The sequence below is a fragment of the Coccidioides immitis genome (genome assembly GCF_000149335.2).
Source record: "Coccidioides immitis RS genomic scaffold supercont3.2, whole genome shotgun sequence".
In the NCBI taxonomy this organism is placed as follows: Eukaryota; Fungi; Ascomycota; class Eurotiomycetes; order Onygenales; family Onygenaceae; genus Coccidioides; species Coccidioides immitis.
The window spans coordinates 2,338,352-2,361,360 of NW_004504309.1; the positions used below are offsets into that span (position 1 = coordinate 2,338,352).

The window sequence follows — 23,009 nt, forward strand, 5'->3', positions numbered from 1 at the left end:
ACCGGGACCTTGGTGAACGACTTGATGACTAGCATACAGTGAGGAGACATCATTACTATTATTGACTTATATGACATTTCACCCCGTGTATTCTAGATGTATCATTGCGCTTCCTTTGGCTACTCCTATTTTATCTTGTCGTTGCATCTGGGGCCTTTCTGTTTAAGCTTTTGTATTCATCGTTTCACGAGTATCAAGCTGCAGGCGGAGATTACTTCCTCTTCTCGTTTTTCGATGATGGTTAGTTTTGCTCTATCTACCTATGTACTATCAAATGGATGGGTGTTCTCTCAGTATATTATGCGTCCACTATGGCTGACAATCCAAAGAAACCATTCTTGGGCCTCTCGTCGCTTCATCGCCCCTGGACCATCAATCCATCTATACTCGAACGCATGCCCTACCCGAGAAGAATGGATTTCTCGTTCTTCAATGTGAACCGTTCACCTGTGAACATCAACCAAATCAATCAGGAGAAAGCGCAGAACTTGCATATGGAAATGGCGAAGCTGCCACGCCCACCGGAACTAAGGTGCTTCTTCCCCGCGATATATAGATGGTCAGCAGCCAGGGTCAGAGGAGCCTTCGTTCGGTGATAATCAGTGCGCACAGCAAGGAACAAATAGCTGAGAATATGGAAGGTCTACTTATTCTTGTCCTCATTGGCCACGGAGTATTACAAGCTCCTCTGTGAAGCTTGCCATCTTAGCTGGGGTGATAATGAAATGAGATATTAAATATTGATTAGCCCGGACCTCAAGTCTCTTGCCCATCTGTTCATCAACAGAGTGAAGAACATTTCCGAGCCCTTCCCTGCAGAGTTGCATAACATGTAAGCTAGTAGCCATGGGGGTTTCCGTCTTTCTCAAAGCTAAACTTCAAAAATGGACCCCGATCGATCTCCAAGCGGCCGTTAGGTTTAAAGGGTGATCGAATTATGGCATCGGAGAAATGACTATTGGCTCCGTCCACGGTGAAGTGCATGTCCCTCCCGTGTTAGCGCTCGGATTTTGGCGAAGTGTTTCACACCGACTTTTGAATTTCCTGCCTCCTCAATTTCTTTTCTTTTTTGGTCTCTTTTTTCCTTAACCCCATTCCAATTAAGCTATCGGTGCCAGGGGCATCCCGTGCTCAAATTTTTAAACCTAATGCGGGAACTCGCTGATCTCCTTGAGCATTGGTGCTGTGCTGCGGAAGTTTGGAGCTCGAAGCTTAAACGGCTCGCCTGATCAAGGAGCTTGGCAGGGATTGGGTGGTGGTGACGATGAGGATGCAAGCCTGATGTACTCTGTAGATGTGCATTCTAGAAGATCAACGTGACATAAATATGAGATGGACCCTGATCATGATTCTCCATCACCGAAGCGTATCCATGGTCCATCATGAAGAAAACCAGCGGTCGCCTGTGGCAAACCCTGTAGAAACCACGTTTCGATGCCGCTGCGGAACCGATCTTTATCGCTTCTGCAGGACATCCCATTGTTGACTTGGTCAACAATGACTGATTCGAGAATGACTGACTCTACGATGACACAAGAATGAGATATCTAGCTACCGTATATAAAAGGGCGAAGGAATCCTTTCCTAACATTCCAACCAGCATCGCTGCATCCTTACCAGCGGAAGATATCTTCATACACACGGCTTGAAATAACTATCAGACTTCTTGTTCGAATACAACATGGAGAGCAAAGCAGCCTTTTGCAGACGAGTGAACGAACTCATGTTCATGCGGCAGGGAAAGTGGACTCAGCACCAGGCCAGGCTGCTGAATGTCACCTGGACGGACGGGCTTCCCGCCGAAGCGATGATGAACAGGTTGTGGTTCCCGGAACATGGAGATGAAGGTAAGGGGCAGTCCCTTCGCGGCAACTTAAATTGCACCTGACAAGTCTCGGTAGTAGTTGAGCAAGACATCTTATCCGACCCAGGCCACGTCCAACTTCGACGTTCCTGCATGGCTTTCCTCAGGAGAATCGATCCCAAGCTGTTGGGCTCCAGTGCTGAAGCCCAGCAGGCTTGCAACCGGCTGTCTCTGAATATACTGATGCGGTCCCTCATTCGTCAGAAAGAGATTGAAGCTTTGCGGTAAGTGAAAGCCAAATCCGCTCATCTGGGAATGCTGCAGGCACTGATAGAGTGACCAAAAAAGTGTTTGTGACCCATTGATACTGCAGTTCGAATTCAACAAAGTCATCAGCCAAATACAGGCTGACGGAGGTATTTTCAGGAAGGTAGCACGGGGTGGAACACCAGAGGACCCAGTGGTTTTGATCTCCGTAAGTCCCAGTCCATGAAGCATATCTTCTTATTCCTATATCTCTCTCTCCCGTTTTTTGAGGGTATCATCAGCTAAGGCTTGGGAATTTGCAATGATAGACCCCGCAGGAAGAGAAGTGTCACGATGTACTTCCCTCAGAACTCCCTTTGTTCCTGGTCCAGGCGGTGGTCGCCTTTCAGCGTAATCCTGACTTCATTAACCATACAGCATATGTGATCAGAATGTCTGGAACATCAGTGCAACTTGCTAGCGCAAATATCTCTGTTGCCTCTCTTGAACGGATGCAGCAAGGGGACACCACCCACCAAAAGATGGAGATCCGCCAATCAGTGTGGTATAATACCCTCATACCAGACCAGCAGAGGAAACTAATTCGGCTGTTTTTGGCGCTGTTGAACCAGTTGGATGCTTGTGTACAGATCCAGAGCTCGACGGCGAAGAAATGAAAATGGGCCCTTGAGCGGAGTCGAAGCTTGAAGGTAAGGACGTAGCCGGTAGGCATCTAGCCCTTTCATCCTTCTGAAAGACTTCCCCGGCAGCTAGTGAATTAGTGCTGGCTTGGAAAACCGAACAGCACTAGCTAGCTGCTAGTCAGCCTTAATTGATGTCTCTTAAGCATTCTTATGACTGGGGCAGCCAAGTTAGCTCTTCGCGGAGGCGTGTGGAGTAGCGGTACTCTTTTGGTACAAGGTCTTTGTATCTCGACTGGTGAGGCGGGAGATCTACATACATGGGCCAAGGCGGATGGGATGTAAATAAAGGTTCTTTTATCAATCTAACGATGTATCTACAAGTTTATATGGTATCCAAAGTCAGTTGTTTCGAATCTACTTTGCGCATGACTCGCAGAACTGAAGGGATCTGCTACGCAATCTGGCCTATAGCGCCGCCGTTGGTTGCCTGACTCGAATTATGTCACGATCAAATAGATCTTCCAACAAAAGAGAATCTCCCATCCTTATTCGTCAGCTTCTCATCGCCCATACTTTCGCTTCAAGAGAAACGATGGAGTGTGGTCGTCCGACACGCCTCACAATATCTTGGTTTAGAAAAACAATTCTACCATGGCATTCAGTTATCACAAGGGTCAGAGGCCAATTAGCGGTCTTTGAACGGTCGCACAAGTGCATCCCACACTGACTCAAGACAACGAACCAATTTGCACAGGCTGATCGTTTCGGAATTGGCCAGTTCCCTTCAAGGATTTTCGAAAACTTGGGTGTGAGGGACCAGCCTGCACAGCCATGGATCCAGCGGATTATGAGCGGAAAGGCAGACGCAGTCGTCAGTACGTATATTATGTAGAAGAGGGGTGCGAATACGGTTCTTCTAATAATTTTACCGGACACTCCGGAGAAATCGGATGGCTCATCATCCCCAGCCTGCGGACGGTTGGCAGCAGAGGAGGGCGGGATAAGCAGTGTCAATCCTTCAGACGCCAAATATTGATGCACCGTTAGCTTTGGAGGTAAAAACATAGCACTTTTCGGGTATTGGAAAGACGAAACGAATATCCAAGCCGATCACCCAGCTTTGATGCTAGATTACCCAGTTTTTTATATTAATTTGGATGGGTCACAGGGCTGAACAAATTGCTAAAAATTCCTTTTAACGGGATAGAGGGAGCAGAACTCGAGCAGACCACGCGTTTCTTTGCCGGATTCGCCTCTATTTGTCTTCCAACAGCCGTTTGGGGCCGAGGATGTGATGACGACGACAGCATGTCTGATTGATCGGGATTCCTTCATGTCAGAGAGTTTGGCTTTCTCTTTTTTTTTTTTTTTGGCCTTGTGTCGGACACCCTCCCGGGGGTCCTCGAAAACGAATATCCCCGAGGAAAATAGACATGGGGGGAGGAATAAAATAAAAAGAATAAATAAAAATTCTTCGATTAAAAGCAAAAGCTTAAAGCAAATCCCTCGTCGATGGTTCGTGTCGGAAGTTAAGATAGCTGCATAACGAGGAGAACTGGTCAGCAGGGCCTGTTGACGGCGTACAAGATGCACACCCTCCAGCCCACCAGATGAACATATTCTTTTTGACCCTGAGGAATGGCATGCTGAAGACGAGGGACCGTCGTCAAATGTTGTGCAATGCAATGTAATACAGTTCCAATGAAAGTCGCTACAGCCAAAAGAAAAAAGAAAGCAGGGCTTCTGCCGAACAGTCTTGTATGTACAAGAAAGGTTTGACCGCCAGATTAAATCATTCCTGATGCAGGATGAGGAACCTCTCAAACCCCATGGCGAGCTGAATGGAGACAGCCCGCCTGGCTGAATTGATCAGAGATGCAACGGCTTCTCAGGACGTTGGTGAGTCAGCTCTGCGAACGGGGCGTAAACACATTCCAACCCGGAACGCCGCCCCAGGACGCTTTCGGCTGGTTCGCCAAAGTCCGACGTCTGACCCTGCTACTACCCCGTATTGCTTCCCAAGTATGGAGTATGGGGTTTAATATTTTCGAAAGAATATGGAGCAGCTTCACATCCTCCAGAACCCGAGGAGGTCACTTTAAAAAAAGACAATGTCAAAGTGTGGAGAAAACGCGCGCACCGGTGGCGAGATCTGTCCGGCGCTGTGTGGTCCGGGAATATGAAACATGCTTTGCTGTCCTTTCAGTCCGGAGTATGGGCAACGAAGAACACCAGGACGACCCTTGATATTGATCTAGAAGGCAAAAGGCTTGCATGACCCATGTGTGTTTTGAGACTTGGCCAGCGAGCACACAGCCAATGAGGCCGGCGCAGGTTGTGCTAACAGGAAATACCGACGCTCGTGTTGGGTGGACTGCGTCCCCTTCGCAAGTTTCCGCAACAGTTGGCAGCACGTCCTCGCTACAAATTATGCATACTAATGCACCGAAAGGGATTGGTCGCTTGGCTTCGAAAAAGGTGGGAGGGAAAATCCCATCGAAGGTCCGCTGCTAACTCCGCAAATCTTGATTTTCGGCCTCTCCCCTGGAAAGTAAAATAGCAAAAACAGGTTCATTTGCCTGTAAAAAAAGGTGATAGCCAGACAAGCTGAGGGCTCTCCTCGACACCCCCCCCCGCGGGCCCATCTGGAGCTGGAGGAGAAGAGAGGGGGGGGAGGATGAAATGATCTGCCGCTCTCAGGCTCAATCAGGAATTAGGCCGGGCGCCAATGGAGAGAAACGATCAGGGAGTATCGTCTTCGGCGTCCAATGGGTTCGTTTGGGCTCGCTCACCATGCCAGGAACCACAGAGACGGAGTGACGCTACTGCAGGCAAGTTTGTTCCGTGGTCCCGTCCCCCAGTCCTGCCGCTAACTGGACGGCGATGAACGCTGCGATGATTTAGGTTAAGGTCAACGGGTGTTGGCCTCGATCGTCATCGCTAGTTAGTCTCGATGTTTATCCTCCGTGTCCGGACCGTGGAGAGCTACATGCAGCTTTTCTTTTTCGCGTTGCTTCTCCTCGGCCTGCTTTTTATGCTTTTTTCTTTTTTCTTTTTCTTTCTTTCTTTTTTTTTTTTTCGTTTCTTTCTTTTACGGAGAACTATGATGGTTTGCTCACCTTTTCGTACGAAGGCTCGCTTGCTTGGAGCCGTTCTGGTTTATTTAGCGAATGCCAGGTCTTGGTCTTCACGGAGGGCATGCACAAGGTCATGATGACATGCAGCTCCTCTAGCCTAACGAGAAGACGACCAACCGAGAGCGAGGGGGCGTTCTTGTAGCTGTGATCATTGCGGAGACTCTGCACACGGCACATAGGCGTGGCATCGGTCCCAGTTCCATATTCCCTCCGCGAGCCTCGACTTCTTTTTTTCCATTCTAATTTTTGTTGTAAGTCTTGTTATGGAGTAGTTAGTTACATGGTGGGCTGTGTGTACGTAAGAGACCACCAAGGAAAAGTGACCTTTTTTGGTTTTAGTAAATGTCTCGCACATGGCTGCGCGTTAGAGGTCTGAACGCTGAGAATCGATTTTATCCGGTGAGACAAAACAGGATAGCAGCGATGGGGTGAGAAAGCAATCAACGGGAGCCATGTCAATCGCGCAAGGCGATGACAACATCGCAGGACGACGAAGCACCGGTGCCCACATCACAGCGTAGTGTGTGTGAATGTGTGTCTGTGCTCAGGCGAGCAGGATGTACAGTACCTACAAGTACTTATCGGAACTTAGGAATGCCGTGTCAAGCTCCGTCTTTAACGGCTGGCGACGAAGTACCCTCGTCTCCGGCCGTGGACGTTCACAGGTACCCGTTCTCATGCATGCAGGACGGAAGATAGCCAGGTATATCGGGAAGGGAACCTTGTCATTTTGTGCCTATGCAAAGTTTCCCGTCATGTTGTCTGCTCCGTAATGAACAGTGTGTGGGATGGGCTCTACATATGTATACATATTTGCATGCATGTATGCATGCAGGATGGATGTGTGTATGAATCTAGTTTATGTGCGTGTGGACTCAAAAAACGAGACTCCCGTCTGCTGTCTGTGCTCCAATGATTTGGAAGGATTCGACGCCGGCAATGTTGATCAATCAGATTTGGCAGATAAGCACCGCTTGCTTTGTTGCCCAACGAGACTCCAAACGGTGCCCTGGGGATTCTAGGCCCTTTTCCCCTAAAGGGCATGCAGAGTGTTTTTTTGTCTCAGGTTGCTGTTCATCGGAGGATTTGCCGTCGAATTGGGATGACGGTGATTCAGCGCGGAGCAACCACTCGAGGCGTGCCGGGAGGAGGAGGACGAGGAAGACGATGCTAAAAGAGGTTGCGAGTTTGTGTATGTAACTAACCAGTTGGCGCAGCGAAATGCAGGGTTGTACAGCGTCCTGCACCAAGACAATAAGTCGCAATATATATGGGGCCCGTGACGGGGATGGTCCTCGAGGGTTCTGCGGAACTGACCGCAACATCACCTCATTAGATCCATGCCGGCCTCAGGGTTTGACGTCAAGATCTGGATTCTGGAAACACTCGTATCGGAAAATTAGTCGTTACTCTGTACTCTGAAATTTATTGCCCCAAAACGAGCAGCACAAAGGGGGTTCGGGTACTGATCACTCTCTTAGCAGTCAGCTTGAACCAGCCCATCTATCGCAGGGGGGAGTAAAGGCGTTGGCTTGCAATTGCCGGAGGATCCGTTTATATGCGACTCGACCTGTTGCATTAACTCTTCGTTTTACTTTTTACTTTTTACTTTTTACTTTTATTTCTTATTATGCTTACTTTTTATTTGTCGCTGGGAGGAATGGAAGCAGACCTCAGGTCGCTGATGGTTAGGGGATGATAAATGGCTCTCTCTTCATTTGTGAAAGTTTTCCTCTGCTCCGTACTTAGTTAGTTAAACCTAGGCTCTCTTGCCAGACGACTCATGTTGCCTGGGCGCATGGATGGCCTCGTACATATTTCCTCGCATACATACGACGAAAAATACTCCGTACATATGTCCATACATAGCCGATGCTGAGGAGCGAGGACTGTAGGAACAAGCAATGCCACTTTCGTCGTACTGTTTCGCCCGGGGAGGGGGTGGGATTCAGCGGAATGCAAGTGTCATGAAGCGGCAGAGGCCCATCCTCTTCCTCATCCCATCACCCACATAACTCTAACATGCAACTCTTTACATGAACTTGCATGCCAGCGCTGAGTGAGGTGGTCCTCCTCCTTGCCTGCATTCGCGTCCCATGGCGTCAGCCAGCCAGAGCAGCCGGCGAACCGTGGAAATAGAGGGCGATTCGGGAAGCGAAGGGGGAGTGTGGACAGGCAAATGGGGCTCGCCTGGAAGCACCAGAGAGCAGTTTTGATGTGGCACAAGCAAAGAGATCCTGTCCGTTTTTGGGTTTCAGGTTGACGACAGCCTCCGGTGTGGTTCGTTTTGCGCCTGTTGCAGCGATGCTGATGATGATGATGATGAGTCGACGGAGTTTCTTATCCGACGAGTCCCAGGGCGGCAACGCGAACGGCTTGCTTCCAGGAATTAGCTCTGTTGGAGAAGCCTGCCTCTTAGGGCCTGGATCCAGGCGTCTGCAGGACTTCAAAAACTGCGAGTCTGACAACAGCGATCGTTTGGTGCCGGCGCCACCAAGCCTTGATCACCATTGGACTCTTGACATCCCGGCGCATTAATAGAGCCTGAAGATATCCGGCGGGGATCAGGGAACCTGTGATCTCAACGTGGCTGTCTGCCAAAGTATAACCCACTCCCAGCATCCCGTGATGCGTCCTCGAACGATGTCTGAGTCCGTTTAGGTTGTTCATCCGAACGGAATCGATCCTTCATCCCATCTTCGGCTCCGTCAATCCCACACCCACCTGCGCTGCCCTGGTCTCTTCTCATCCTCGTCGGCCGGGCACACCAAGCCCACCTCTGTCTCTGGCAGACATTAATAATAATTATAAAAAAAAAAAAAAGAAAAAAAAAAGAAAAATCACACCGAGAAAAATGGAGCACAGTGGGCAGCCAGGAGTGTGTCCAGATCTCTGATGGAGCCCTTCTTCTGGGGACGGATCTTCACCGGGCTCGCGTATAGTAAAACCTGAGCTTGCGGACGAGCATCCATCTCTTGTCTCATGCCCGATCCCCCCATCTGTATGGCTGCACCACATCGTCAACACGCTCACACTCGCTCCCTCTCAATCCTCTTGTCTGGGGGGGAGGGGGGAGGAGGGGAGCAAAAGGCAGAGTAAGGAAACACAGACACATGGATTGTAAGTGATCACAGCAGCTAGATTGACGAATCCCATCCGTCCTCACCTGGCTTGACACATTTTCCCTTTTTCCTCCCTTTCCTCACCTTCCAGCCACCCTGCTTCTCGGCGGATCCGCTCAGCCCTGCCTGCTTGTCCTTCGGATTGACCTGTCAAGGCCCCTCACTGGCTGCTGTCCACCCATGCATATATTCCTGTCGTACCAGCGCTTCCCTGGTCGACGACCGCTGTCCACGCAAATCAGAGCAGAGAGGTACCCTTGCCAGGGACCTTCCCGTTATTTTATGCACTTCGCCTTCGCGATCTTACTTCCGCTGCTTTCTCCGTTTTTCCCGACGATCCTCCCTCTCTGCCATTGACCCAGCAAGGCTTGTGCTGATCTGCTCCTCAGCTCTTCGTAGCTCCCGCTGCAGACTGCTGCTTGCTTGCTTGCTCGGCTGATTTCTCCCTGCAACAAAAATAGGAGAAACCCTCCGTAAAACAACCATTCGAAAGCGCTGTATCATATTGCCCGTGCCCGTTTCTCCCTTTCCCTCCCTCTCTATCTGCCTGTTTTATTCTCCGAATCCCGCCGTGCTGGCAAATTTGGTTTGCCCGTCCTTATAACCTGCGTTTTCCCCCTCCTCCACGCGAGAGACGTGCGAACACACCATCCTCGCTTCCCACCCTTGCTCTGCTTGATTGCTTTACTATTGCTTTATGCCTGCTTTGGTCGAGCTGCTCGCGAATTTGTGTCTGGTTTACGCAAGAAATAAATAAAAATTTAAAAAACGTTAGTCTTCACCTTCTAATTTTTCCCCTTCATCCCTGCGCTGTCCCTGCAATCAAGTGGAGGAACAAGAGAAATGGCAGCAAAAACCGATACTTTATATGAATTCTGCCTGTGCGCGACTTGAATGACAATGCTATTTTCCTTGGGATTCTATCCTTTCTCTTGTCATCTCTCCTTCAGTCGGTTTGCGACCCCGTATGGACCCGTTTTGACCTCTGGCCTCCGTGGGCCCTCCTATTGCAAGGCCTCTCATGGTAATGACGGAACATTTATAGGCTGAAATCCACAAATCCAACTCTTGTCAGAAGCTCAATTCGCGAGGCAGGTCCGATGTCTCATCAATACCACAGCGACGAGGGCCAGCAATACGGGTACAGCAGAAGCGGTCAATATGGCCTCTCGCAGCAATCCTTCCAGTCGTACACACATCATCTTCTCCCGCCTTACAATCATCATTCCGCTGATCCTTCGTCGCTAAATTCCTCGTACAACTCGTCTCAGTCTGTGTACCCGCAGTCGCCTCCAAGCTCTCTCTCTTCTCCCGCATATCAGTATCCCCAGCAGTACGTGGCTCGGTCGGGATGCCCCCCTTCAAACCGATTTTATTTCCACGATTCTCTTCGAGAGGTGGAGATTGAGAGCCAAGAGTCATTCAATGAGCACACCATGCAATCAGAGCCTGTTTTGCCGCCTCTTGAAGGGTTTCCGGACGTTAGGGAGTTTGATCAATTGATGAAAAGGTAATCCTTTTCTTTCCTCTCAGAATCTAAACGTTTTGAAATCGGAACCCCATGGGCTGATGAGAATGGCACAGTTATGTGGACGATCTATCCGTGAAAAAGCAGGACAAGGCCTTGATTCACTCGAGAAGGGCGCGAAATATTAGAACTGTGCTATTAGATCCCAAAGACACTGCCGTCGAATCGGCACAATTTAGGTATGTGTTCGTCTGCATGGCAAGTTGGAGCCAGGGTCTACCCGATTTTCTAGAGAATCCCCGGGCTCTCCGTGCATAGAATGCTGTGCTAATATTATCATCTTTCTTTTTAAAAGATTCTGGGTGAAGAAGATGTTTAAACTCGAGCCCAACGATGCCCGAACACCTGAGGTAGCGCCTTCTTTTCTTCCACTCCTTTAGGGCTTTGTCTGATTCAATCCACATTTCAGTTAAGGCGAATGATCTGTCATGAAGGGAAACCAGTTGCCATTCGGGAGAAGCTGTTCAAAATTTTGACACGAGCACACCAGCAATGTCAACATGGTGGCCGAGACAAGACATCAGCGCAGGTCCGGAGGATATACTCCTGGTAAGAGAGAATAGCGTAGCTGGCTCAAGGCTATATCATTTTTGGCGACCCGGTACACTGAAACTAACTCGGCGAGTAAACAGGGTTCCCAAGGAGCTAATATCTCGATTCGTTAAAATATGCCCGACGTGTCAAGTTCGCAGAGGAGGATCACGTCTAACGCCTCCCAATTCCTGCCGAAGCTCCCCAAAACTCGACGTTGTGCCCCCACCACCCATTCTCTCACCTCCAGATTCTCGACGAGAGTCGATAATAAGCCGCTCCAGTGCACCGTACTCACGAGCTGAACTCCCCCAGCCTACCACCGGATTAAACTGGCCCAGCTCCCATCATAACAACGCGCATGGCGGCCAGTACCACGGACATTACCCCGTGGCATCTGCTCCGACTTGGGCTACACTTCCCAGATCGTTGTCCACGACTATGCATAACGGTACTGGGATACCTGGGTCAATGAGCATGGGTTCAAACCACATGGAATACGACTCGACGTACGACGAGTCGCACAGTCTACAAGGGCCACATTACTAAACTGGCATTGTGCATCAGTGAGTCGCGGCCATCTTCTCCCCCCATGCATCTCTTCATTACAGGCAGGCAGACAGACGGGTTGTTGCTAATTGCAAGAAAAGCCCCAGACAGTGCAAAATAGTGTCTCGAATAATAACAAGAACGTGTTCTGATCGTGGAAGTTTGGAAAAGCAAAGTCAGCGGGATTTTTTTTTTAATGGAGCTGGGGCTAGTGGGTATATCGTTACGGATTCATGGAAATAATGGGCGTTTCCAATTTTCTTCGTTTCTCATATTTCTTTTCTCTTTCTCCTTTAATCAACACTCAAGGGTCGGGTTTATATTTCTTTCTTTTCCTGTTTTCGTCTCTTCTTCTTCCTCTTTTTTTAATTTTTTAAAATGGCAGCGAACATGGCTCTCTTTTCTGGACAGATCTTTGCTATGTGAGCATGGGAACTCCTTTTATCGCCTGCGGATATGGGTTTCTTGTGTTAATTGGGATCGGGAATTTGTCCAAAAAAACCTTGCCGCGAACAGGCGGCTCTCGAGGGGTTGAAGGAAAAAAGGGGAAAAAAAAAAAAAAAAAAAAATTTTAAAGAGAAAATTTACATGCCGATAACTTTTCCTTTTTTTTTTAATTTTCCTTGGATATATTACGAAATATGCGGATTAACCTCATACTAGACATATATACGGCTGGAAGTTACGGGTGACGAATAAAAAATAACAAATAGATTTCTTTTTATCCCCTTCATCCCCTCTCTGTTTGAGTACTACTACAATGCGCTCCCTGGCTGGCCCGGGGTGGACGGACAGGATGGTATGTCCTTACGCCTCCTTGAGCATCCACTCTGGCCTATTTTCCCGCGGATTTCCAGACCGGTCTGGATTCGTCGTTTATGCCTGACAAGTAATAGGTCTTCCTGCACTCCCGGCTTGGGTTCTTCGATATTCGAAACGAGACCGATCACCCGCACACAATCCTTACTCCTGGAAGGATAGCCGCTGCTCGAACCAAGGTTTCCGATATGGTCAGGGTTCCCTCAAACCGTCATTGCAGGCTCAGTTCCTTGCACTCCGGAAGGCAAGGGACGGGGGCCGCAGGAATCCATGTTCAAGTCTTCCCGATCTTGCAGAAACCAAGACATCGAGTTTCATCTTGGAAATCCGAATCTCGTACGTAAACGCCTAGGGATGCGAAAACGAATCTCCGAAGATCGAAGCGGATTGTGCAGCGTTCATTTCTAAAAGCAACATCAAAAGTGAAAAGCAAAAACATTATGGAGAAATGACACCAAAAACAAGGTGGTGATTGTTTACACTGTGAATTAAAAAGATAATAGCCGACCATCCGTACAAATCTATACCTTCGTCAAGCGATAAAGCGAACAGAGCTTTGCATCACAAGGTAAGTTCATTTCCCGTAGTCGTTTTGAACGCCCCATATAAAACCATTGCTCGACCGCCGTTCCGCATGTTTGACCTGAGCCCAGTTCCGGCCTTTATTCGATTTATACGGGCAACGAGAACTTCTTTCCTTTAAGGACCCTGTGTTTTCAACCAAGTCAGAAAGCCTTGCATGTCTTGCATTTAAGGATTAGGGAAAACTGACTTGCTATAGTAAATCCAGAAGAAATCGGAGTAGAGGATTGTTTGAAGGATCCCTGCAATGACGGCAATTGGGTCCGTGCGCCCTTCCATGAAATACCGGTAAATCCAGTTGGGGATATACAGCGCGCGGTACATGCCTAGAGCGAAGAGGTAATGAGTCGTGATGGTCTCGGCTTCACCAGTTCGTTGAAGCATGAACAGCTGGGGTAAGATGGCGACGGATTCAAGCCAGATAGAGAACGCCCATAAGATCTAAACAATACGTATGAGTTTGGATAGCATCCAAATGGCGGGTGTAGAGGGGGGCTGGAAATGGCATACCTCGGAAGGTGTATAAGAATATGGAAAAAGGATGCCCAGAACAGCGCTGGCACCTAGAAGATATTGGACTTTGAAAGTATCGAGATTGGGGTCTTGAGTTGGTTTGTAGTCATTAATCATGAGATAAATCGTATACGCTGAGGAAGCAATAAAAAGGATTTTGAAAATAGTATTGTAAGCTGAAAGAGTGAAAGTCCAAAAAATATCTAATAGTTTCAAAGGTGTAATCTGTTAGCTATTGAGTTCGAGAAAGGATATCAGGAGCTGTGGATATCCGTACCAAGATATCGTGTAATATAAACAAGGAGGTATAATGCTTGGGACTTGAACGACAGGCCTGAACAACTCTATGGGCCGCAAAGAGACCGTTAGTTCGATAATCTAGCGCAGCAACCCGGGATTGAGAGAATCCATACGCTCGAAGATTTCATCTTATGCAATAAGATGAAAATCGAGATCAGATGGGATAAATCGGCTGCGGGCAATCAAAAGACGACCTATTAGCCTTGAGCTTTCAAAGGGGCTTTGAGCGATAGTCCGGCCACACCTAATACCCGGAAAATATTCATCTTGCCGGTGATATGTCGAAAGCAGCTCTAGAATGGATCGGCAATGTTTACTATCTGGAGCTGCAGAGCTGGGACGTAGACAGACGGGAGAAATATTGGCGGTTCGCGATACTCAGGAGCAGGCAATTGGAATCGGCGCAAAATCCGCCATGGAACGGAACTATAGCTCAGATACAGGCTGCTCTTCGCGCAATTGGGCTTTGCAGGCGGGGATATTGCTTGCTCATGCGGGTTGAAGCTGGCGATGTTGACACGAAGCCTCAAAAAAGCTGGTTTGCACTGGAGTTTGCGCAAATCCTAATCGATAACGATGATGCATTATGTAAGATGCTGTGGCGCCACCACACTCACTAGCCACACTTTGACCCCCTGAATTCAGCCTCCGCCGATCACGATCACAGCCAACATGTCAACACATCAACGATAAGGATACATTCACTCCTGGATCCGCTTCACGTTGAGGAGATGTGCTGGTTTAGCTCCAGCATTGTACCTGCCTAAGTCCTTCACCACAGACAATGACCTCTATGTGCTGTGTTTGCCGCTGGACCGCTGGTTAAAGAAACCGGTTTCTGTTCTTTCACTATGTGTTCCTTGTCATATGAAGGAGCAGAAAATTTGTCCTTGAGATAATGAAGAATGAATTGATACCCATAGCCATGCCTACAACTCTATTCTGTGATATTCACATAGCTACATAGGCTGGAGTGACTCTGTGAGAATTCATACGCACACACTCAACCAGGTTCAAAACAATGCTGCGCCAACGTTCTTAGTTGTGACAATATTATGTAGAAAGGGAGAAAACCCATCGTCCTTTTTAGCGCTTGATTCTTACCACTCCTGCTAAACAAGGAATTGAGTCAAGGCCAGGTTTCAGTCAATATAGCAGAACTCTTGGATTTGCCATCAAACCAATCCTAATCGGGTACGAGTGATATCTGACAAGCAGCTATCAACGCTCCCTTATCCATTTTTGCACCTAGGTACGACGCCCTCCACACCCGCAAGTTCTACACCACACGCCATCAACAAAACGTCAGCGTCCATCTCCATCCGTTTGGGCAACATCCAGCACACCTTCCTCCACTTCCAACTTCCCAGAGTTATGATCCTGAGTACGCCAAATCCACAATCGCCCTCTGGTAATCCCAACAGGACCAGCACTACGATTTTCCTTATTCTACCCGCCGTCATCGGGCTGGCTTTACTCTGCGCTGCGTATATGCTCTGCCATCGGAATGCGCGACGACGGCAGAAGCTCGCAAGGGAGCCACTAAAACTGGGACAAGGGATCAAGAGGATATCATGGTTCCGATATGAGAGATGAATTTGACTCTTTGTCCCGGACAGACGCAATCAAATATGTTCGGCCTAGTATTCTGTTATTGGAGGATTTACGATGCCTGCCTGTGTAAAGATTATACACCCATATATTATCAGCGAATCATTGCATTTCATCATCTCCTCAAAGGCCCCGATTTCTCATATTGAATCAGAATATCCCCATCATCGGTATCATACATTTGATTGCTGGCATTAAAAGAAATATTGCGAGAAAACAGAAAACCCAGAACGCTCACGTAAATGTGAGAGACCCATACAAGAACCCATGACAATTTCACATTAGACGCTATAAATTCGATCGAACCATACTCCTTTGTAGTTTGAACCACATATAGGACCCCGAGATGAAAAATTACTTAGAATGCTGCGCCGCCACCAATATCATCGCCCTCTGCCATCCGTTGCAGATGACCCTCTGCGAGTTCGCTTCTCAATGCTCCTGTAGCACTTTCGCGACTCAACTTATCCCACTCTCTCAAAGACGTACGTTTGGATTTTTGTTTTTCTGCAATTTGTTCTAAAAGTCGCTCCTTGTCCGCCTCGAGTTGTGCAATGCGCTTCTCATACGCCGGATCGAGACCAGAAGGAACGAGCTTCCCACCTGGAATGACACTGGGCAGCCCTGAAAGGTGATTTGTGAAGCGTTGCGTTCGAGGATACGTTGTAGATGTGCTGTTGCCATGCCGGAATGGCGGTCGATGTGAGTCATAACCTACAGAACTTGGAGAGCGAGCCCCGCGACTTCCTGGAGGTGGTCCGTGATATGGAGGACCGTGGTTTGGACGACGAAGGCTTCCTCCTCGCGGTGAATCGCGCGGAACGGGTTCCCGGCTATAATGTGGACCTGCAGCGCCTTTCGGGCGAGTTGGAGCCGAGAGTAGGGCTGCATGACCACCACGAACGGACATTTCAGCACCCTTTGGGCCAGAAGGCCCAGGAGGAGGGGAAATAGCTTGCGCGCTATTGCTGCTTGGAGCTCGAGGAGGGATTGTCTTGGCCATCTGATTATCGTTTATGGGTATCTGAGAGGACGGTTCGCGCGACGCAGGCCTAGGGGTCCAACCAAAGTCCCTTTCACGTTCTACGCTAGCGCCTGGGGAGGGCTCCAAGGCTCGACTGTTAGAGGGTGTATTAGATAAACCGCTTCTCGGTCCCCTGGGCGGTGAATGGGGTCGACTAGGCCTGGTCTCCACGGGACCGCCAGGGCGAGAAAGGGGCTTGCTAGAAAATGGTGGTGGTGGTGACCTAGGAGGCAAAGTGGAGGAAGGATGGGCTCTGCTGGAATATGCAGGGGCTTGTGATATGGAGCTGCCATATCCTCGACCTCTGTCAGTTCGGGGCGGCGGGGACGAGCGACGTGACGTAGAGGAGGAACCCGGCCCAGAATTTGGACCCGAACGAGCCAGGGGCGAGGGCGAACGGCGCCGCCAGCTTCTCCCACCATAGGATTCCCTCCAACCGTCTCGTCGATCGGGACTTCGTGGGCGCATGTGATCGTAGACTCTAGACTCCTCAGGCCGGATTGGTGGTGAACGCGGTCGGTCATACCGACTTCTAGGAGGGGAAGCGATGCGTTCTCTCTTTGGGGATCGAGGCGCATAACCTGTGGGTGACGCTTCGCGTGCACGTTTCTGACAACCAGGGCTACCACCGCGAGAGAAAGAGGACCTTCGGGAGGCGTAAGCAGGCGGAGACCGAGATCGTCTATACGATCTGGGCGGACTTCTACCATTCTCCCGTCGAGGAGAGAATCTTCTTGGCGGTGGTGGAGATCGCGGACGTCCGCCATAACCCGATGCTCTATCACCTCCTCTGTATGGAGGAGACCGGGAGCGGCGCCTGAAAGCACCAGGAGACCTGCTTCGCGGCCGTGCTCTATCGGAGGGAGCCCATGTGTCTGCAGTAGGTCTTATGGGGGGTGGCGACCGGTTTCGTACGGGAGAGCGGCCAAAGCGAATGTCAGGGCGTGGAGAACGTCGAGGTAGGCGGTCGGCAGGACGATAGCTTTCTCCTCCCCGTCGGCCCTCGTCATACCTACCACAAGGCAAGCAAGTTAGCGCCACGAAATCGCAACCATAAGGATCACAAGATGGATCTGACGCGACTTTACTGACCTTCTGTCATAGCGATCGCGATCCATATCGAGGATGTTCGCCGTCGTCGCGCTGTGTCAAAGGTGAGGGAGGGACCGTGGCAGGTAAGCAATCGCCCTTAGTTCAGGGAAGAAGAAAGCAGATTCCGGCTTTGCTGAACGTGAAAAAAAACAAAGAAACGGGCACAGGCCTGCAAATACGACAAAAGGACACTCGACTCAGCCAGCTAGCATCCTCTCCAGGCGCGGGGCAACGTGTCAAAACAATTTGCAGCGCTGTCGTAGCCGGGTTTCATTTGATGCTTGGACGCGGCGTTCTCAGGCGATTTTTGGTTTTCCGGAGCTGCAAGCCAAGGGGACCGCCGCGCTAGACCCAACCGGGAAACGCCTACGTCGAAAAACTCTTATGGTCACGTGTTGGGCGTCGAGGATCGCAACCTCAGACGGCTGAAGAAAGCAGAGGAAGAGGACTGCAAGGGGCCGCTGCGAGGGCCAGTATCGCATATGTAGGGAGGCTGGCTGGATGGCCGGTGGAGGCTGATGATGGTCTTTTTCATTCTTACAGGCTCGCGCTACTAATAGAAATCGAACGCCGCCTCTTTTCCCAGAAACGCAAAAATGTCCTCCTTGACTCCAGTAAAAGTACACACTAGCACCGCTCTTGTATTTGCCCCTTCTACCGCCTAGAACGTCTTTCTTCATCTTTCTTTAATCTCTTGCGGCTCTCACTGGCTATCATATCGCTTAGATCCTCCTGGAATGACCAGTTGGGATTATTCTCCTGCTGCCTTTGGGACTCGTAGAGGCTCTTCAAATTATCCTTGCTGATGCCATCATGTGTCTGCAAAGCGTCTGGGTCCAGAGACACGTCCACGTCGCCTGGTTTCTTTCGCTTCCGGTTCTGCTCTTCGGCACCAAGTAGGGGAATGTTGGACTCCGCCGCCTTAAGGTCGTAAACTCGATCACCACCGAAGAAGCCCTGGACCTGAGCTTGTCTTTCAGGGATAACTTGATAAGCCGACCTCGGGTGGGTTGTCTCTTCCGTCTCCGTTCCGCGATGATGCTTTCGAACATCGAACTCTCCAGCAATGCTTTCAGCAGTACCAAATTCAGACGGTACAGCCGATACCATGCCGCTGGGCGTTTCCAATCCGCTTGGAGTCTGCAAGCTTGCACCAACTTCTTCCTCTTCTTCCTCTTCTTCCTCCTCCTCCTCTTCTTCCTCTTCCGACTCTTCTTCTGGGGCTTGCAACTCACCCCATAAGTCTTTCTCAACTGGCTCTCCTTGCTGCACATTCTGCTGGGTCTGCAAAACGCCAAAAATATCACCGCCATACAATGGACGGTTATGTTCATCGACGGGGGGTTTTCCATAACCGCCTGGATGATATCCCCACATTGCACCCGGTGGAGGTGGAGCGTTAAGTCCGGGAATCTTAAGAGCAGGGTATGAAGGAGGAGGACCATAACGCTGTTGATTTATGAGCCATGGTGGGGGTGCACCAGGAGGAATATTTAGAGCTTCTTTCAGTTCATCACTGAGCTCACCTGGTCGTAGATGCCGCAGATTAGTTTCATACTCCTTTCCCTCGTAGTAAACCTCTCCGTATCGAGTCAACTCCGGCTTCGTCTGGAATCTGAAGAATGCTTCGTATAACTTCTGGTAGTCAATATCAAGCTTTCCCATTTTAGGTTGCACACGTTCGCGCTGTTTCTGTTTGAGAGTCTGTTGATCCTGCTTCTCCAAAACTGCATCGCGCATTTCCGCAATACCGGTTTCCTGAATGAACTTGGGAAGTTGGAAAGGTGGTTTCTCTATACCTCTTTTCGACGACAGGTACTCCCGCTTCAAGGACCAATGACTTGGAACAGGAACCACATTTCGATATTCCTTGATATGAACGAGGAGTCTTGGATCTGTAGCCGAAGCATCTGTCCACTCAACAGTCTCCGGTCTCTGAACCAGTGCCTTTAACTCCGCTACCGACAACTTATTGAGCTCCTTTCGTTTCTTCTTCGAGATCTTCGGTGTCGAGTTTTCTTCATCTTCATCAGGAATGTCATCGTCTTCAAAGTATACTTCCGGCTTGTCTAGCTGCTTCGATGAAGCTTCTTCGACTTCATCCTGATTGAACCTTCCCATCACATCTTTATACATCTCAAATAACGGATCCTCCTGGTCGAGTTGGGGTGCAAATTCCGTCGAGGAATAGTCTACATCTCCATCGGCATCCGCTCGTTTCTCGGGTTGGGGTACATTCTGTTTGGTGTCTGGTTCTGCACCCGTCTTTTTGGTTTCGGACTCTGTTACCTCCTGTTCTGACGGAGTGACAGTAGCTGAGACATCCCCATTGGTTTGTGATTGGGCCTGACCCATCACAGCTTCATTAGCTTGGATCGCCTTGAAATGCAAAAGGAGCGCGCATACCTCAGCCTTCTTAGCCTTCTTTCTGGCCCGCCTCAGCTGATTCTTGGTAGGTTTTGCAGCAGCAGCCGCCATACTGGTATCAACCTCTAGATCCTCGCAGCACGTAACCACAAAAGATACTCTAATCAATCTGCAGTTCGGAAAATCACAAAAATTTAAGCTATGAAACGCCGTATATATCGCGGTGTGAGATGAGGGATATGGATATCCTCCCGTGGATGGCGAGGCCGAGTAGCTGTGGCGCGAATCTCTGGGAGTTCAACGAACAATTTTGTCACGTGATCAACGTACCTGGCGGTCGGCCCTCAGGGATGAACGAAAGCAACAGAAAGAGTCGAGATATGACCAAAAGGATATCATTGATAACTTGAGTTCGTTTGCTTGTATGTATTTTACAATCGCATAAATAGTGGTAATACAATTCCGTTCCCCAAAGCAGCCAGCCAAATGAGATAAATCTATATGCAAGAAGCACTCCACCATCGCCCTGATCCCGCAAATTTTGACATCTATATAAGGAAAGAGATGTGCGACAACGTTTACTTCTTCTTCTTCTTCGCGGTCCTGGATTCTGAGTACGAAGAAAAATTGAAGGTCAGCAAGGCAGAAAAGGCCAAACTGAACCAAGAGTATCTCACCTTCAGCAGAACGCTTCTTCTTCGGAGCTCCCTTTCCACGCATCTTTGTACTGTACTCCACAATCAGCAAAATATATCCTCTCTCGGTAGCTCTCACAGGCAAATCATGCAGCACATACATCTGAATAGCCTCTTCCCGATCCTCCTGGTAGTCGTCCCAAGTCTCCAAGTCTAATGAACGGAACGCATCCTGTAGGTCTCGGATCGAGGCTGTCTTTCGGGGATAATATGCTGCCAGAGCCGGCCCCCGTAGTCGTTGCCGCAGGATTTTGTTCCCAAGCCGGGCGCCTTCGGGGTTATAGTTGAGGTCGAAGATGCGACATTGAGCCTCGGAGATCAGTCAGTTCGGACGACTTTGAAAACCGAACATTGAAACTAACCTTTGCTAAGGATAAAATCCGCGATCGAGCGACGGATGCCATATCTGCGAGCTGGTCTTTGCGGTCATCAACCCATCGCAACGGCGCTGCAACTCAGACTCTCAAACTGACTGGAAGGCCAAGATCTGAAGTCACGTGAGTCTGCTGCAATCTAAACCTTAAATCTACTGCGTCGAGCGACTATCGAGATCGAGCTCCGGTTCCGGACCCGCCAAACGGACATAAAACCCCTTTTCAGAATTAATATTAAGATGAAGCGAAAGTCTGAGGATGTAGAAGGGAAGGACGCAGTGAAGCCAACGAAAGAGAAGAAAAGGAAGGTATGTGATAAACGCACTTCTAGTGGTATCTAGGCTAAGTAAAACCGTCCTCTCGCTCTAGAAGCACCGACATCGTTCTCATGGGTCTGAAAGTGAAAATTCGGCGCCGCGCATAGCGTCTACGGACGTGGAAAGCACACTTAGCAAAGGGAAGTCAATATCGAAATCGGATGGTGAAAAATTGAAGAAAGAGACGATCAAATCTCACCTAGAGCAACTTGAACGAATCACGCACGACATTGCTTCGGACCCGGAATCTATCAGAAAGTACATCGGGAATGGCGCGAGCATAGAAATCATCAGCGCAGCAGCAGAGCTAGCGAGGGCCTTTGCCCGGTCGAAATTATCATCAGAGCAACCTTCCGAACCCAAAGAACCACCTAATGCTCCGTCTTCCTTCGAAGCGCCTCCGATCAAGGATAAGACACTCGAAACCGCTGTGTTCACGCACCAGGGTGAGGTCCATGCACAGGCGCCATCCGCAGTTCACTCTAGTTATGACCGACTTGAAATCCTTGGAGACGCATACCTCGAAGTCATCGCCACAAGGCTGATTTGGGATCGCTTCCAAACCCTACCAGCAGGTCGCATGTCCCAAATCCGCGAACTCCTCGTCAAAAATGAAACGCTCGCCCAGTTTTCTGAACGATATGGCTTTGATAGACGCGTAAAAATCGCCACTGATATCCGCAGCCAAGCAAAGCGCTGGATGAAAGTTAAGGGGGATATCTTTGAAGCGTATGTCGCAGCCGTGATTCTGTCCGATCCAGTCAATGGGTTCAATTTGGTTGAAGAGTGGCTGGCGCATCTTTGGATTCCAACACTCAATCATGTTCAGCCGGAAAACCAAGCTGCACATTACAAGGAGACCTTAGCCAAAAAGGTAATGGGGAAGGGTATCAAATTGCGATACATCAATGAGAGTCCTCCTGTTAACCGAAAAGGTGGGATGCAAACCTTTTTCATAGGCGTGTATCTTACAGGATGGGGATGGCAAGATCAACACCTAGGCTCCGGGAGTGGACTTAATAAAGCCGCTGCAGGCAATGCGGCAGCAAAACAGGCAGTCGAGAACCACCCACTTATCGATGAAATCCATGCCGTTAAAAAGTCCTTCGATGAGAAGGTTAAAGCAGAAAGGGAGAAGGCCGTTTCTGCGGATTGAACTATCCATCTTCAAGGCAGAAAGAGAAAAACGGTATTTCGATGCCTCGGTTGCATTAAATGCTTATAGACAATTTTAAACATGGAAACCACGACAGCCTTGCATGTCGGTCCTTCACTGTAAGTTCATGACAATGGTACGCCTTGTATGTATGTACTATACATACATCATGATCTTCTGATGTTTCGTTTTTACCGGAATCTACACACCACATCATACCAAGCAAGATGGAATGGCAATTGTAATTTAGAATAACCACTGTGCCGTGTAATAATAACTACCTCCATTGTAGATGCTTCAGAGCCTTAATTTGTTGCATCCTGGATACAATACTGCGTCGATAAAACCCAGTAGGCCGACCGCATATGCCGTCTTCTGTCGCTAAACCACCGCAAGGGGAACAACAATGGAATGCTTAAATCAGTGAATCTAGCCTCGACTCCCTGTAGCGGGAGTATCCTCGATGCCAGTTAGCTGTCTCAACTCCTGAGGCCAACCCCTATGATAAGGGATGCATTGCACGAAGGCGAAAAGACAAGACAGATGGAACAGATAAAAATGGAACGACTTTGGAACGAAGGCGTAGAGAACCTACTGT

General features: G+C 49.2%; 15 protein-coding genes across 16 annotated transcripts; 9 read left to right on the forward strand and 6 right to left on the reverse strand.

The window, feature by feature from the left end:
• Positions 1 to 311: 311 nt before the first annotated feature.
• CIMG_13048 (uncharacterized protein) lies at positions 312 to 930 on the forward strand (the record flags this gene model as incomplete). Its single annotated transcript, XM_001242432.2, has 3 exons — positions 312 to 532; positions 749 to 832; positions 918 to 930. The coding sequence occupies 3 exons, from the start codon at positions 312 to 314 to the stop codon at positions 928 to 930; spliced, it is 318 nt and encodes a 105-aa protein (XP_001242433.2).
• A 751-nt stretch (positions 931 to 1,681) lies between these two features.
• CIMG_06330 (uncharacterized protein) lies at positions 1,682 to 3,078 on the forward strand (the record flags this gene model as incomplete). Its single annotated transcript, XM_001242433.2, has 4 exons — positions 1,682 to 1,847; positions 1,902 to 2,088; positions 2,153 to 2,279; positions 2,380 to 3,078. 4 exons carry the CDS (start codon positions 1,682 to 1,684, stop codon positions 2,725 to 2,727), a joined length of 828 nt encoding a protein of 275 aa, XP_001242434.2. The 3' UTR covers positions 2,728 to 3,078.
• A 168-nt stretch (positions 3,079 to 3,246) lies between these two features.
• CIMG_06331 (uncharacterized protein) lies at positions 3,247 to 3,759 on the reverse strand (the record flags this gene model as incomplete). The annotated part of the gene is made up of 1 exon (XM_001242434.2): positions 3,247 to 3,759. The coding sequence occupies one exon, from the start codon at positions 3,757 to 3,759 to the stop codon at positions 3,247 to 3,249; it is 513 nt and encodes a 170-aa protein (XP_001242435.2).
• A 387-nt stretch (positions 3,760 to 4,146) lies between these two features.
• On the forward strand, positions 4,147 to 5,404 carry CIMG_11728 (uncharacterized protein). Its single transcript, XM_012358660.1, has one exon. It carries the CDS (start codon positions 4,570 to 4,572, stop codon positions 4,939 to 4,941), a length of 372 nt encoding a protein of 123 aa, XP_012214083.1. The 5' UTR covers positions 4,147 to 4,569; the 3' UTR covers positions 4,942 to 5,404.
• CIMG_13049 (uncharacterized protein) lies at positions 5,146 to 6,197 on the forward strand. Its single transcript, XM_004445299.1, has 2 exons — positions 5,146 to 5,525; positions 5,599 to 6,197. The coding sequence occupies exons 1-2, from the start codon at positions 5,463 to 5,465 to the stop codon at positions 5,971 to 5,973; spliced, it is 438 nt and encodes a 145-aa protein (XP_004445356.1). The 5' UTR covers positions 5,146 to 5,462; the 3' UTR covers positions 5,974 to 6,197.
• A 342-nt stretch (positions 6,198 to 6,539) lies between these two features.
• Positions 6,540 to 7,288, forward strand: CIMG_11729 (uncharacterized protein). Its single transcript, XM_012358661.1, has one exon. The coding sequence runs from the start codon at positions 6,693 to 6,695 to the stop codon at positions 7,029 to 7,031; it is 339 nt and encodes a 112-aa protein (XP_012214084.1). The 5' UTR covers positions 6,540 to 6,692; the 3' UTR covers positions 7,032 to 7,288.
• A 645-nt stretch (positions 7,289 to 7,933) lies between these two features.
• CIMG_06333 (uncharacterized protein) lies at positions 7,934 to 8,803 on the reverse strand (the record flags this gene model as incomplete). Its single annotated transcript, XM_001242436.1, has 3 exons — positions 7,934 to 8,253; positions 8,445 to 8,616; positions 8,678 to 8,803. 3 exons carry the CDS (start codon positions 8,801 to 8,803, stop codon positions 7,934 to 7,936), a joined length of 618 nt encoding a protein of 205 aa, XP_001242437.1.
• On the forward strand, positions 8,526 to 9,674 carry CIMG_13050 (uncharacterized protein). Its single transcript, XM_004445300.1, has 2 exons — positions 8,526 to 8,951; positions 9,109 to 9,674. Exons 1-2 carry the CDS (start codon positions 8,945 to 8,947, stop codon positions 9,390 to 9,392), a joined length of 291 nt encoding a protein of 96 aa, XP_004445357.1. The 5' UTR covers positions 8,526 to 8,944; the 3' UTR covers positions 9,393 to 9,674.
• Positions 9,617 to 12,033, forward strand: CIMG_06334 (uncharacterized protein). The gene is made up of 7 exons (XM_012358611.1): positions 9,617 to 9,723; positions 9,999 to 10,463; positions 10,538 to 10,660; positions 10,777 to 10,831; positions 10,891 to 11,030; positions 11,114 to 11,578; positions 11,663 to 12,033. The coding sequence occupies exons 2-6, from the start codon at positions 10,054 to 10,056 to the stop codon at positions 11,559 to 11,561; spliced, it is 1,176 nt and encodes a 391-aa protein (XP_012214034.1). The 5' UTR covers positions 9,617 to 9,723; positions 9,999 to 10,053; the 3' UTR covers positions 11,562 to 11,578; positions 11,663 to 12,033.
• A 288-nt stretch (positions 12,034 to 12,321) lies between these two features.
• Positions 12,322 to 12,724, forward strand: CIMG_06335 (uncharacterized protein; the record flags this gene model as incomplete). The annotated part of the gene is made up of 2 exons (XM_001242438.1): positions 12,322 to 12,360; positions 12,458 to 12,724. 2 exons carry the CDS (start codon positions 12,322 to 12,324, stop codon positions 12,722 to 12,724), a joined length of 306 nt encoding a protein of 101 aa, XP_001242439.1.
• Positions 12,725 to 12,765: 41 nt separating this feature from the next.
• Positions 12,766 to 14,315, reverse strand: CIMG_06336. Of its 2 annotated transcripts, XM_004445301.1 has the most exons (6): positions 14,020 to 14,315; positions 13,889 to 13,947; positions 13,753 to 13,819; positions 13,473 to 13,678; positions 13,153 to 13,403; positions 12,766 to 13,088 (listed from the first exon to the last, which is right to left on the reverse strand). In XM_004445301.1, the coding sequence occupies exons 1-6, from the start codon at positions 14,039 to 14,041 to the stop codon at positions 13,052 to 13,054; spliced, it is 642 nt and encodes a 213-aa protein (XP_004445358.1). In that variant the 5' UTR covers positions 14,042 to 14,315; the 3' UTR covers positions 12,766 to 13,051. The 2 variants fall into 2 exon arrangements, with proteins under 2 accessions (XP_004445358.1, XP_004445359.1); XM_004445302.1 differs by having other exon boundaries at positions 12,766 to 13,403.
• A 1,096-nt stretch (positions 14,316 to 15,411) lies between these two features.
• On the reverse strand, positions 15,412 to 17,643 carry CIMG_06337 (uncharacterized protein). The gene is made up of 2 exons (XM_001242440.2): positions 17,503 to 17,643; positions 15,412 to 17,422 (listed from the first exon to the last, which is right to left on the reverse strand). Exons 1-2 carry the CDS (start codon positions 17,526 to 17,528, stop codon positions 15,745 to 15,747), a joined length of 1,704 nt encoding a protein of 567 aa, XP_001242441.2. The 5' UTR covers positions 17,529 to 17,643; the 3' UTR covers positions 15,412 to 15,744.
• A 368-nt stretch (positions 17,644 to 18,011) lies between these two features.
• CIMG_06339 (splicing factor 3b) lies at positions 18,012 to 20,115 on the reverse strand. Its single transcript, XM_001242442.2, has 2 exons — positions 19,909 to 20,115; positions 18,012 to 19,848 (listed from the first exon to the last, which is right to left on the reverse strand). Exons 1-2 carry the CDS (start codon positions 19,978 to 19,980, stop codon positions 18,157 to 18,159), a joined length of 1,764 nt encoding a protein of 587 aa, XP_001242443.1. The 5' UTR covers positions 19,981 to 20,115; the 3' UTR covers positions 18,012 to 18,156.
• Positions 20,116 to 20,253: 138 nt separating this feature from the next.
• CIMG_11731 (mitochondrial 37S ribosomal protein RSM27) lies at positions 20,254 to 20,981 on the reverse strand. The gene is made up of 4 exons (XM_012358662.1): positions 20,927 to 20,981; positions 20,666 to 20,874; positions 20,547 to 20,596; positions 20,254 to 20,479 (listed from the first exon to the last, which is right to left on the reverse strand). Exons 1-4 carry the CDS (start codon positions 20,966 to 20,968, stop codon positions 20,448 to 20,450), a joined length of 333 nt encoding a protein of 110 aa, XP_012214085.1. The 5' UTR covers positions 20,969 to 20,981; the 3' UTR covers positions 20,254 to 20,447.
• A 196-nt stretch (positions 20,982 to 21,177) lies between these two features.
• CIMG_06340 (RNase3 domain-containing protein) lies at positions 21,178 to 22,665 on the forward strand (the record flags this gene model as incomplete). The annotated part of the gene is made up of 2 exons (XM_001242443.2): positions 21,178 to 21,246; positions 21,308 to 22,665. The coding sequence occupies 2 exons, from the start codon at positions 21,178 to 21,180 to the stop codon at positions 22,409 to 22,411; spliced, it is 1,173 nt and encodes a 390-aa protein (XP_001242444.1). The 3' UTR covers positions 22,412 to 22,665.
• Positions 22,666 to 23,009: the final 344 nt, after the last annotated feature.